Consider the following 14,537-nt stretch of genomic DNA (forward strand, 5'->3'; position numbering starts at 1 on the left):
CGTCCTCCAATGATGGGAGCTGCTCTAATGAGCTACAGCAGCAGAACTTGACACAACCATCAGATTCAATCAAAGCTGCATGATGAACGTACACTTTTGGAACTACGTTGTAACATACTGTCGTGTCTTGAATTTATATTTTCAAACATACCTACACCTCCAGAATTTAAGACACAAAAAAAAAAAAGGAGAAAGCAATAATTCCTTTTAGTTCTCAGCTGCAAACTCTGTAAAGATAAAACCAGCTAAGATTTGAAGCATTCCATCACTTACCTCAACATAAACCTTGAGATGGAACACCAACAGTTAAAGAGTCAAACAAAAAGGCTGGCCATTTTACTCCCCAAATTACCGCACTCATGTTCAACATGTCTATCATATCAACAGAACAGCACTTACAGGCCTGCAACAGAAATGCTGGCATATGCACTTATAAGATAACAACATAAGCATGGTTCAAGCAAAAATCTATCATATAATAAAGTTTTAATCAGAGTTTGCCAGAGAACTGCAGGAAATTTACTCAATTCTCAACTAACGCTCACCTATTTTATCACCCTTCCTTTTTATTTCTCCCTCTCATTTTCTCCAGGGGAATTTTCTGTCTTCCTCACTTGTTTTGTTCTGTGCAGATTTTCATACTACATGAGTTGAAAATACAATACTTAAAGCCAAAAAACCCAACTCATGCTGAATTTTTAATCAGCTTTCCCTTAACCAATGTTTTTTCCTCTCATATCTTGTTTGTCATGTATGTCAGTTTTTGAAATAAAGTATTTTCTCCTCTACAGTGATTATCCCTTTTTCAATACTAAACTCAATTGATTTTACAAAAACATATTTCAAACGTAAATATTTTTCAGTGACCACTTACCTGGTTCTAACTTTATTACTTTGATTGCTGCTAGCTCACCCGTGTTGACATTTCTAGCCTACAAAAAAACAAATAATAAAATCAGTATTTAGAGAGCACAACACAGCAATTTATTCTGTGCCCTCCGCTTGAGATTCTCTAACAATGCAGAATCAAAGTGCAACTGAGAAACACAAGGACCCAGAACAATGAAATCATTTGTTGGGGTTATTTTAAAGCAGAACAGCCACAGAAGGAGCCAATAAATTAAAATGTCTTGCATATTTATGTTGAATGTGAGGTTAGACTTGCAAATACAGCATGCATTAATTTTTCATTGAGCTTACAGCATATACTTCAGTTAGATAAAATAATCCATGCCTGCACTTGATGACTGAACCAAAGAGAACTCTAGAGCTTGTATGCTCTTCTCCAATACAAACTTGCAGGAAGTGTTCTTCCAGCAGATCCTCTCATATTGGATTTCTTTTCTTCAAAAGCAAACTGTCACAAACACAATAAGCAGCTAACCTGTATCACAGAATGGTTGGAAGAGATCCTAAGATGAAGCTCCAACCCCCTGTCACATGCAGTGTTGTCAACCTTTTGGTTGCCCAGGATCAGGTTGTCCAGGGCCCCATCCAACCTGGTCTTAAACACCGTTAGGCAAGGGGCATCCACAGCCTCTCTGGGCAGCCTGTGCCAGCACCTCACCACTCTGCCAGTGAAGAACTTCCCCCTGATATCTAATCTAAACCTCCCTTCCTTTAGTTTAAAACCATTCCCCCTTGTCCTATCACTGTCTAAAAAGCTGATTTCCCTCACGTTTATAAACTCTCTCTAAATACTGGAAGGCTGCAATGAGACCTGCCCACAGCCTTCTATTTTCTGGGCTGAACAAGCCCAGCCTGTCTAGGGGAGGTGCTCCACCCTCGGGCCGTCCTCTGGACCCTCTCTGACAGCTCCACGTTCTTCCCGTGCTGGGGGCCCCAGACCTGGTTGCAGCACTACCAATGTAGCCTCATGAGGGCGGAGTATAGGGGAACAATCCCCTCTCTTATTCTGCTGGCCACCCCTCTTCTCATGGAACCCAGGATAGCACCAGCCTTCCAGGCTGCAGGCACACAACTGACTCACGTTAAGTTTTTCATCAACCACAACCCCAGTCCTTCTCAGCAGAGCTCTGTACTGAGCTCTGAAACTGCAAGCATGCTTAAGAAGCTCTGTGCTGGCACACAACAGCCCCATGTTATGCAAGTCCTTGACTGTGCTGTACTTCCCTGCTAAATTCCAACAAGTTGGCCACCGAACTGTTGCTTGAAAAGTAATCATAGTACGGACAGATCTCAAAGCAGACAAGCAGGGCCCAGGGAGGATCACGTGCTGCTACCCTGCAGTGTGCAACTACTTCTGAGACTCCCAAGAGGGAGACGCAACACGTTCTGCTCCTGTAGGTACCGTCTGCCCCTTGATCCCTGCACTCAGCCACTGACAGCTTTCTCCCTGTAAGGCTGCAAAGAAGACAAGTGTGCAAATGAATGATTTAGAAAGAATTAAAATAGCTTTTCCCTTCCATACACAGTAGCTCCACAACCGAGTGAATAATGTCACTAAATTCTTAAAAAGCCATTAAAAGAAACATAATTAACAATAATCCTGGTTGCTCTGAAGGATGCTCAGCTCCTGCCTCCCCTCTCCACAGGGCAGTCTCAGTGCCCAGTGCTGCATCTCACAGGACAGTCACTGGCTGCACCAAACGCCACTCTGCGTCCTATGCAGCACCCAGAACATGAGGCCTGTCGTGCTTTTCCTTTTTCCCCATCCACTTTCAAAGCAAAAAAGTGCCAGATCTGTGGAAGAATTATATAATTTAATGACACAGAGAGGCCACCACCTTTAACTTGTTAATCGTCTTGGTTTTAAGTCACTTAGCAGATCAGAGGCTTGTGGTTATTAGCGAGATTCCCCTTCTCAAATATATTTTAAAGCTAACTTTATAAAAAAGAAAGCAAACGCTGATCCACGGCACTGCTCTACAAAGCCACAACTGATCAAGTGCTGTAAGGCACTGACCCAACAGCAGCTTGAAAGCTGGCTGATGGCTTTTCCATTGCCGTAACTGACGGAAAAGAAGCAGGACAAATCAAAACGCTACAAAAAAATAGCCAGTCTGGAAATAAATGCAGTGTGCATTCCTGTGTTTAGGGGTCTACTCAGGTAGTTCCTTGCACAGCTGACCTCAGACCTCTTGTTGCTCCTTGCGGTGGCCGTGTTCTTCCGTGATGCTGGGAGCATGGGCATTTATAAATATTTTGGAGGCAGATGATTATGAATAGATCCTGAGATCAGTGAGAAACCCACAGAAGTCAGACAGTAGTCCAAATGTGACAGGTTACAGAAAGAAGAGTTAAAAACAAAATCTGCCTGGAAGTCCTTTCCCAGTAAGCCATTATTTGTGTGCTCCTCTGATGGCAGCAGTGTCTCCGATCATCGCTTTGTGGCAGCAACAAAGATGCTACAGATACTAAAAATAGCAAAAATACCGGTTCCTTTCATCCATAACAGAGAATGAAGGTGACTCACGAGACAAAGTGGCACTGCTGAAGTAGGATTTTTATTGCTTACCTACTTTCATAGGAAGAAACAGAGGCCAGACGTTCACAAACTGAAAGCCAGTATACTTTTAACCTCTGAGATCAACAAGAAAGATTAATTATAATTTAATGAAGAGATAAGATAATCTGCAAGTCTTGTTTATCCTAGAAGACATGTTTTGAAACAGCTAGCAAGAAAAAAATCAATGAAATATCACTGTGGCGAGTGGAAACAGCGAGATCTGCAGTTAGGCATCCTGCATTCAGCTGGGATGTGCAAACAAAGCTGGGAGACCACTGCAGAGGCTTCAGGGATGCTGCCAGTCTGACAAAGACAAGTTGTTTGGTACATCCTCCCTACACACACCTCATGCTGTGTTCAGCTGTCAGGAATCTCTAACTGAAGGTCACTGTGCTCTGCAGAATGTTACGGCAACCAAACTAAGACACAAGTTGGGTAGGAACTAATGAAAAATTTGAAGTAAATTTTGCCAAATAAAACACGTGAGCTTCCTGTTGTTTATTACCACGTGACAGTAATGCCAGAAAAGTTATCAACAGCAGACAGACAAATCTACAGATACAACCACAGCAGGACGTGCTCCATCCCAGCCAAAGGAAGAAATGCTGAGCAGCTGGCAACTTCGCCAAACCTGCACTCTCCACACTCTGCGGCTGAGACCATCCCTCCTGTCACAAACATTTCTTTTGAGAGCAGGACACTGAAGAATACTGAAGCCGAAAAGATGCAGCGTTTCCTCCTTGCTCCAACACCAGCGGTAGCAGGACTCCTCAGCCAGCTGGCCGTTCTCTCAACCATTATCTTCTTGGACTCATAAATATTAGAAAGCAGGAACACAACCTGATTTAACACAGGTCAGCACTGCCCTCAGGAAGGGCTGACTACCAACTGCTTCAGGGCATGAGTTATTCCTTAAGACAACATGACTTGAAGTCAGCAACCTACATAAGGTAGCAGTTTGTATCCTATTCCATTTGGATTATTAACACTGAAGGTATGAGGTACAAGGGCTCCTCACAAAGGATGAGGACCAGGTACCCCAACAAGTATTCCTAGATCTCATCAAATCGCTTTGGAGACATCCGTTGGAAAACAATTCCCTGCCCAAGTGCCCATAAATGAGACAGTGGAAAACATACAGCACTTCCAACTGTATTGACACTCTGAAAATGATAGTCAGCTCTGAAGCCTACTGGGAGAAAGCTTGTGTACATACTACACAATAGCTTGGTATGCTGAGGACCTGCCTTACGCTTTCACTCAGCATAATCACAGTCAAGCTGCCCATTACATACAGGTTTTGAAATTAGAGCATAAATAAGGCACAGCTGGCTGAAGAGCAATTTCAAACAAGTACTTTTGAGTCAGAAAAAGCAGTCAACAGTTTCAAAGACTTGTGGTCTCTGTCAAAAAAAACACATTTCTGGGGGGGGTCAATTCCTAGCCCTCATGAGGATGAGGCAACAGCACACACCAGCAGCTTTACCTCCCGCCAGCACTTCTGGCAGACTTCACAAAACACAATCCCTACTTCGCCATCTTTACCACAATGTCATCTATCTAGAAATCAAAACAGGTACAATTCCCCACTTATAGAAGTGAACTGTTTCAACAAGAATGCATTGCATGGGTTTTCCAGAAGCAAAGATGGTGTTGTTGGTCCACAGGCATACCACTAAATGTATACAACCCTTACAGTGGGCTCTGGAAAGCCATACAAAGCTACTCATCAGAACCAGTGAATGAGGACAAAAAAACCCAACAACTTAAGTCAAGCTGCAGAAGCGCTGCCTGTTCAAACAGGAATCATTACCAGCACCGCTGTGAAGACAGTTGGCAGATCAAAATGTTACCTGAAAAACTGCCACTTAACTATAAATATAAGATAGAAAAGTCTTTTGTTGTTGTTGTTATTGCATTATACAAAATTCTGTTAATCAAAACTGCCTCACAATTGGAGGGATCTTATTACTCCAAAATAGAGAATGGAAGAGCAATGGAATAGCACAGCAGTCAGATGAGCTCCATGCATGAGCTCTGCTTAGCCAAGCAGAAGACAAGCAGATGTGCATGGGATGTGTCTGCAAAGGAAGAGGAATGCTCACATTTAGTACCGTGCCTACTACATGCCTCAGCAGTATACACACAACAGGGAGAGGCCTGTGCAGTACAGCCATAAAATCCAGGGTCCAAAGAGGTAAATCACTTGCCAGCTATTTGTCCTTCAAATGGAGGCTGGTAACATCAAATATGCAATGCTACAAGAGAAACTGGGCCAAGAAGCAAAGTCTAAGACAGTAATTATAGCTTGCTTCTGGTCTCAACTACTTCACACGTTAACTGCTGACCAAACATGGACAAGCAGTTTCTAAATAAGTTGCTACTTCCTAGGATAACTCATCTGCAGCACAGAAAGACCCAGCTCAGCTCTGCCACCCTACATGCTGCCCAATTCCCTGCTTGCCGCCCTCTCAAAGCCAGGAGCTGAGCCCATGCTCAGCATGCAGCAATCCACCTGACTCCTTTTTTGGTCCCTTTTCTGCCAGGCTAGCTAAGCACACTGGCTTGGGCAGCACACTGAGCTCCAGAGCTGATGCAAGATAAGCAGTGAGAGCAGCGACTAAAGCTAGGAATAGGGCAGGGAATCCCCTGGCTCTCAGGCAATAGTAAGATGTGCTGATCTGATCTAACAGCTTAGGAGGAAGTCGCAGCTGTAATTAACCTGAAGTGAACTACTAAGAGTTCTGGTAAAAATAAATGGCATTCCACATTCTGGTAGGAGGCCCGACACCAAAGCCTGACAGGGCTACAATTTTAGAAAGCAATTCTTAAATAACAAGGGATGCTAGAGCACCTCCCCTATGAGGACAGGCTGAGGGAGTTGGGCTTGTTCAGCCTGGAGAAGAGAAGGCTGCGGGGCGACCTCATTGCAGCCTATCAATACCTGAAGGGAACCTACACCCAGGAGGGGAGTAAACTCTTCATAAGGGCTGACAATAGCAGGACTAGGGGAAATGGATCCAAGTTGAAGGAGGGAAGATTTAGGTTGGATGTTAGGGGGAAGTTCTTTACGAGGAGAGTGGTTAGGCCCTGGAACGGGCTGCCCAGGGAGGTTGTGGATGCCCCGTCCTTGGACGTGTTCAAGGCCAGGTTGGACGGGGTCCTGGGCAACCTGATCTAAATGTGTATGTTTGGTGGCCCTGCTAGGCAGGGGGGTTGGAACTACATGATCCTTGAGGTCCCTTCCAACCCGGGTGATTCTGTGATTCTGTGATTCTATGTCATTTTACAAAGAAATCCTGAAATATAGATCCTTCAAAAAGGATCTTTATCCTTCAGAAAGAGCTTGAACAACTGCAAGGTACATAAGAATACTAAAACGTGCATCAGAAGCACACAAGTAAAAGGCACTGCTGAAATATTCCTGCATCTTCTCTGCTCCTGAAGAACGGATGGCTTATCAGATCATCCCAGGAAAGAGAAGCACAGGAGAGAAATTAATCCTGTATGCAAAATGGAAGACTCTTCAGGTTCATCTCTTCTGGACACGTTCTCCCCCAGCAAAACATAGGAGCATTGTCAGAAACCAAAGTCTGAAACAGAATCTGAGTGTTTTGGTCTCAAACAGTTGAGGTGGTTAAATGTGACTTTCCTCACTAAAAATAATATCCAAACCAAAGGACAGGAGAGCAGACAAATCGGCCTTTTTCTGTTCTGAAATCAGATGTCAAGCAAACGAAAAGAAGTGAGGTGAAGCAGACGTGACACAACCAATAGCTCTGCAGAAACAACAGTCCAGTCTAATTATCATTAAGCATCACTTTCAGTAAAATGGAAAGAAAAGTCTTCTTCTAAGATGCTGAGAATCTTTGGCAGGGTGCACCCACAGCAGATGAAAAACCTGCACAATGGCAAATAAGTTCAATGCTTATGAAACCAAAACGATTTTTTTTTTTTAAGATACAGTGTGATAAAAGTTAACTATATGAACAAACAAAATGGACCGATAGTCACCTCGGAATATACTTCAAATCTATATGGAGTTACCAACAAAACCAAAGGTATTAGTATGGATGTGAAAAGGGAAACTACAGCACTTGAATGTTAATTATTAATACAGTCATTAGAACATCCCACGTGGAAGTTGCAACCCAAAACTAAACAGAACTTGGGTACAGGTCTGATCAGACTGGTAATTTCATACCAGGAGACAAAAAATATATATCTCTCTCTAAAACTCAGACAAAATAAAGTAATTAAGTGATTGCCTCACTTCACTCCAGAAAATTATTTCCCAAAAGGGGGCAGGATGGGGTAATGCTGTTTTGGCTGTGAAGAGGACAAGTCCTCCCTTACGCCTTGCTGGCCGTGTCACGCAATGTAAGTCTTCTTAACAGTGAAATACAGAAACACAGAAGACAGAACTCACTGTGTGACAGCAGCACAGGCCTTCGCCCTTTCTCACAGTCTTGTTACAGATGAGAAAATTCAACAGAAACAGAAGGTGAAAGTAAGAATTCTGCTAACACGCAACTACAGCCAGAAAAGCAATTTTGCTCTCAGTTCATATAAAGTCTACTTTAGAGATAAAGTTATTTAACAAGTACAATCGTTAAGACATACAAAATCAGACAAGTGAGAAGACAAAACGCAGAACAGAAGATTACTTAGCTCCAAGAAAACACTACTAGAAGATAGTCTGTTTTGTTACAGCTGGGCTACCAAGGTAGTAACTTGATTTTGCCATTAATTGACTTTACCAATCCTGCCAGGAGACATCACTGGACAAGGGAATCAATTATAAATCCTCCACTGTATCTAAATGGATAATGAGAGCTCTGTAATATTGCTTTATCTATCACAGCAACATATTTTCAGTGGAATGTTATTTATTAAGTCCTTTAGGCATCTTTCAGACCCTCACAGAAAACATTATGTCAGCATTTATACCCCTGGGATATCCTAATAACTAAGAATGAGACAAAACCAGATCCAGCTTCATCTCCTACAATAAACTTTGGTTGGAAGAGATAAGGTTGATTATGCATATCCAATAAAGAGCTCATCACATGGAAACACTACCCATTACTTTTCTTACTACAAACTCATTAGTTTATTCCACGCCACTGGCTCTTATAAATACTAAGATCTGTTTTGTTATTTAAAATGCTTCACCTGTCTAACAGCAGGCTTACACATTTCCATAGGCTCAGCTCAATGAAAAAGAGCTGAGGAAGTGGATGCCAGCCCACTCTGCTTTCAGCTCCTCCAAACTTCGCCAGGAAAACAGGTTACAGAAAGGTCAGCATACAGAAAGAATGTCAATACAAGGAGACGTCCTCTTGTTACCGCAATAATACACCTTCCTATACGGCTCTCCCTGCTAAAGGGGGCAAAAATGAAGTTTTCAAGGACTAGTTTGAGGTCATCTGAGTACACCCAGAACTTGGTTCAGATCTGCCGAAACCCCACCGCCAACGAGCTCCGTGTTTACATCAGTAACCTCAGCTCTGCTTGACTGCTTCACTGACCGCAAAGTTCACCCACAGAAAGCAAGACTAAGCAAATCAAAGAGGCTTTAATATTAACCCCCTCACAAATTCAGGACAAAGGCCTAGTAAGCTCACACGTGGATAACATACATGAGTGTATTACTTCCTCTTTGTGACATAGAAGTAACCATGCCACATTATGATTCTCAGACTAATTTCACATTCCTCTTTGAAGGCACCCTGGGCAACACCTTGCCTCGAAATGAAATGGGCAATAATTCTCTCAGGAGAAAAGCATGACTCATTTTCCCTATGCTGTTCTCAACCTAGTCGTAAAGTAAGAAAGTGTTTATCTCGCTTTTGCCAACAAGAAATAAATACTTTTAAACTTAGCCCAACATATCCTTGTCCTAATACTTAACCTCCATCTCACCTGTCACATGCAAACATGAAACACAGACAAATCCATTCTGAGAGAGAACAAAAAGTTACAAGCAGCACTGAATGTTGACTGCTAACCAAGCAGCGAACCGACGGTGACAGCAATGTAAATATAATAATCACCAAGAAAACTATGACAAATTCAACAGAAACTAGCAGGCCTCACTCACGTAGTGGTAGTGTAAATAGATATATTCAGCCTACGCATGGAGGTAACATCCTTAAAATACAACCGTGGACATAGAAAACAGAATTCACATCCATCAGTCACATACAGCGCACTGAGCAAACCCAATCAGTAAGGGATCACAGGCAGCAGACCAGTTTCAAATGCAATAAACATCAAGTGGGCAGTTTGCAGAAAAATAAGAAACAGTGTTAAGCAAGCAGGCTTGGATAGCTATTAGCACAGCACGCTAATACTGCAAAGCAGCAAGGTAGGCAAGACAACACAATAACCCTTTTCAATAAAGCCATGAATCGGGCTGGGGGTTAGCACACTGAGAAGGCAGGTACACGAGTGCTGAAGCTTTTCTTACATTCAAGCGAGACAGCCTGAACTAAAGACTGCTCTACCCAAACAAGACGTCACCCTAGGGACGCTCATTTCAAGGCAGAGGTAACGTCAGCGCTACTTTAAAGCGACTGAACCTCCCATCGCAGAACGCTTCGGACCGCTCCGGCACAGCCCTGCCTTCCAGAACCGATTTCGTTAACCAAACTGCGATGCCGCTCGGGAAGCGCGGTGCCGAAGCGACGCTTCCAGCAGCTGTAAGCCTTAAGGGAGCTCCGGGCTCAGCCCCGCCACCCCAGGTGCGCAAAGGTGCCTCCCACCCTCGGAGCCCGCAGCGGGCCCGGACAGCGGCAGCCCGGGGCACGGCTACCCGAACCGGCACCGCAGCGACGGGACGCGGCTCCGGAGCCCGACAGAAGGCCCAACGCGGAGCTGTCCCGGGGCCCGGCCCGCACGCCCGCAGGTACCGATGCTGGTCCCGAGTGCCGGCCGTCCTGCTCTCGGGCCCGTACCTTGTAGACGTCGCCGTAAGTGCCGCTGCCGATGCGCTGGATGAGCTCGAAGTCCTCCTGGGGGTTACGCCGGGACAGGTCGCACACCCGCCCGCCGGCACCGCTCATGGTGCCGGGGGAAGCCCCGCTCGGCCGCGGCCCCGGACGGGGGAGGGCAGCTGAGGGGAGGGGAGGGCGCCGGACCGCAGCGCTCACCGCCGCCCCCTGCCCCACTCCGGCAACATGGCGCCGCGCAGCCACAACGCGCACGCGCGCCGCCCCGCCCCGGCGGGCCGCGCGTGCGCGGCGAGCGGCGGACGTGTGGTTTTTTGCGCATGCGCCGCCGCAGCAGCGCCGCGTGAGGCGATGAAGCCACGAGGCCCATCGGGGCGGGACGGAGATCGCGAGGGACGTGAGCGCCGCGCCGTGCGCCATGGCGGCGCTGGCAGCGGTGTTCGGGCGTCGAGGTTGTTTCTCTGCTTGAAGCCTGCTTTCCATCCCCACGTATTGCCTGGGCTTTCTCTGATCTTACAGAAAACCCATGGGTTTCTCCATTCTGATTCCTGTTCACCCAAATACCTTCTTATTCCTTTTTCTCAATGCAACACCCACAGGGACACGAAGGCTATGCCAAGGACCAATCTGGACACAGCAGCTTCTGGGGCTTTGAGGCACTGCAGGACACGTTCCATGCCTCGAGAGCCACAGGGTCGGGCTGGGCTGCTGCTCCCTGCCATCCCATCCTTTGGAGGCTGTCAGCCTTACCTGAATCATAACAATCAGGCAGAGCAAAGCAAACAGCTCTTTTTGAAGCCACTAGAGATACAGGTGTTGATGTCACAACTCCTTCCAGCTTCAGCCAACCCCCTGCGTACCAAGAGACACAAACATCAGCTCTCACCTCAGACTTCCCTCAGTCAAATCACTGTGATGTGCTGCTGTGGTGCCTCCAGGGACCATGAACCCTTACTGTTCTCAACAGCACCCCAAAGCCACAGAACATACGTCACCGAGGCTGGAGGCAGCATTAGTTCCAGGGCTTACTGTGCTCACAACCCATCTACCAGCTGCCATTTAAGATCTAAAACACCAACGTCCACACTGTGTGTTGGTTGTGGTCATAAGTGTGCCCCAAAGAAAGTGCGGGAAGGGAAGCTATGTGGAGGGCCTGGTTGGATCTGGAGGTGGGAGGGAGGTGAAGAGACCTCCCCGCATCACTCCACCCTGGTATACTCCTGCTGCCCAGGAAGAAGAGCCAAGCCTGGGATACTTCCCAATTTAAGTGTAAAAAGGCAGGAGTGCATCTTGGACACTTTCTCCCTCTCCTTAAACACAAAGTCTTTATACTTCACAGGAAAAAAAATACTTCTCTCCCCCATCACAATGTGGGCAGCCTGAAGACTCAGCTTCTTCCTTGCATGCTTCCTCTTTAAATCTAAAGGCGTGAATCTTCAGCTAGAGAACTGGTGGTTAGGGGAAAGCACTACCTTACCAGAGCAAGCTCAAGGAGCTGCACCTATGCAGGATGGGACCCTCTGCGCTGGTTGCCTTGACTGTCTGTATACAGCTGCATGGCTATTTACCTCCTTGTAAAGCAGTCACTTCTGTGGTGTCATGTCAAAGAGCAGGGTGCCAGTGGCAGGACGCGCTGGTGTCTCTGAAGAACATGGAAAGTAAAAACGAGAGAAATGGTCTTGAGAAAGAGAGAAAGAGAGAAAGAGAGGAGGAAAGGAAAGAGAGAAAGAAAGAGAGGAGGAAAGAAAGAAAGAAAGCCACTCTGGCCCTTCCTTTTCTCTTCCCTGCAAGTTCAGTGGCACGGACACTGCTGCCCCAGCCAGCATGTACTGCTGAGGGAAATCGCTGAAGAAAGTAGTATCCTGTGGATAGGGGGGACAAAGACGAGGGAAGAAGTAGTCATGCTCCCACGTAAAAGGAAATGTTTTCTGAGGGCTGCTGGCACTTGTTGGTCTTTGGACACTGGGACTGGTATTGGGAGGAGCAGGGCAGAGAAGGACTGACAGGAACCAATTGCAATGAGAGCTGGGTGTAGGAAAGGAGGAGCATTACCAGCACCAGGAGGGGAGACCAGAGCACCTCATCTACTTCTCCAGCAGGTATCTCTCAGAGGTGCATTATTAACATGTAGCATGTCTGCCAGCCAATGAGTATGCTTGTGCAACATCCCTTTCAACCTGTCAAAGACAATCCAGCAGTACAAATGTCACCTGCTCCCTAAGCAACAGCACAGCTCACCTTGTCCATTTCCTAAGAACAAGGCAGGAATGAAATGCTAGCTTGCATAGAAAGGTTGCCTTTCCCCTTGCCCCTGCAGGAGTTAGCAGACCTTAGGTTGGAAAACTGCATTCCAGCATCTCTGGAGGACATCCAGCAGCAGATGTTTCAGAAGGTGACGTCAGGAGCCACATGCTAAATAATTACGGCAAAACCTGTCTGCATGGAAACTCCTCACCTTTCAGAAACTGGAACATTTATGTCCATCCAAGTTACTTTAAATTTAAACTCAAAGATGAAATAGAGAACAATTAGATTGAACAGTCTATCATGGTGTGTTTGCATAAATCCATACTGCACCTACATCCTGAATCTTTTGTGGCTGAAGCTATATGATCACATAGCTCATGTAAAACTGGGAGGTTGATAGCACAGCTACAAAGGCATCCGTATGCAGCAGTCTCATTGGTTTGATCCTAGAGAGGATTACTTTCTACTTACAGGCACTTGTAGGTATAGAGTTGCTTCTACTGTTGGTCTGCCTGGCACCAGCCAGCTGCACAAGTGCCTGTTTCTAAGCATCCCTCCCCTTTCTCCTGCAGGGGAAGGGATGTTCACTGTAAACCCCACTTTTTATTTCTGTTTTGGTGGCAACAGACTTCAGAAGAGTCACCATACTTCCAAGGCATGGCTGCAGCTGATCTCTGCAGGTGCATCATCACAGCAACCAGTTTCCTTGTAGAAGAAAGCCTCACCCAGCACATTGCAGGTCTTCTGCTCCTCATGACAGGTAATAGTAAAGCACCATTCTAGTGAGCTAATTATGTGTTAAGGCTTCATCAGGTTTCCCTTGAGTAGGCAGCATGTGATGCCAGTAAGTGGAGCACACCTTTCCTCCTCATCTCCAGTTATTGGGCCTTGCATGAACCGATTCACTCACACAAGTGGAATAACCAGTAATTAAAAAACAAAAGAACAACTGAGAAGTGTTCTAAGGCTCATGCAGCAGGACCGTGGGACTGAAACAACCGCTCCCTCTCCATCACATGCAAAGTGATATCTTTTCTCATGAGTAGAGCTGTCCCTCCCTAGAGCTTGCAGTTCTTGGTGTTGGATTGAATGCTTCATGCTGAAGTAGGGAAGGGGAATACTTTCACAAAAACAAAAACAAAAAGCTAGCTGTAAAATTAATGGTTGTTTACAACTATTACAGAGGGAGAGCTAAAGTCCCCTAACAACAAGAATCCAGTGTCAGCTTGAACCATCCAAACTCACAAGGCTATGCACAATGCTTTCTCTCATGCCAAAGGAAATATTTTGATTCAAGCAGCTGTAATGCACAGGCATAGCTTTTTTTTTCCTTTAAAAAGTTTAGAAAGCATAGGCCTGAGGAAAGGCTTGCTGTGCATAGCTAATCTAGCAGCTTAATGAAAATCCTAGCCTGATGAAAAATGCTTAATGAAGACTGAGCCAAGGCTGGGAGGTGGGTGCCTACAGACAGCTGGGGACAGACTTTCCCCCCAGCTGCCCTTTGCAGAGCTATGCTGTGGGAGGCTGGCGAGGGCCACCCACCGAGGTGGATTACCTGCTCTGTAACCTTCAGATCAGATTACACACAGCACATGCAAAACTATTCTCCTGGCTCCTTGGAAGCATGCATTGGACTCTGCTCCTACAGAGGGGATTCTGCATCACAGCTGCAACTTTTGCTCAGTGTGATTTTGCCACGTGGGTCAAGTCTGATCGTGAACGGAGGCTTTTGCTATCATGCTCAGTTTGAAGGGGCAGGCGTGACTGAGGTCGCAGAGGGGAATCCTTTAAAGTAATAACCGAGAAGTTAACTGGAAACACTTCACAACCACAGAGTTACAACACAGTCCAGCACAATTGGGTAACAC

General features: G+C 45.9%; 1 protein-coding gene across 2 annotated transcripts in view; it reads right to left on the bottom strand.

Moving 5' to 3' along the window:
• The window catches only part of MAP4K3 (mitogen-activated protein kinase kinase kinase kinase 3), a gene marked incomplete at both ends in the record, with an annotated part of 80,554 nt that extends 70,018 nt beyond the window's left edge, over positions 1-10,536 (bottom strand). The window contains 2 exons of one of the 2 annotated variants that reach the window (XM_079550178.1): positions 875-932; positions 10,429-10,536. In XM_079550178.1, coding sequence (XP_079406304.1) covers positions 875-932; positions 10,429-10,536 — 166 coding nt within the window. The remainder of the gene's footprint in view (positions 1-874; positions 933-10,428) is intronic. The other variant, XM_079550179.1, reaches the window with a different exon arrangement.
• Positions 10,537-14,537: the final 4,001 nt, after the last annotated feature.

Source organism: Tetrao urogallus, assembly GCF_951394365.1.
Source record: "Tetrao urogallus genome assembly, chromosome: 2".
Classification (NCBI taxonomy): Eukaryota; Metazoa; Chordata; class Aves; order Galliformes; family Phasianidae; genus Tetrao; species Tetrao urogallus.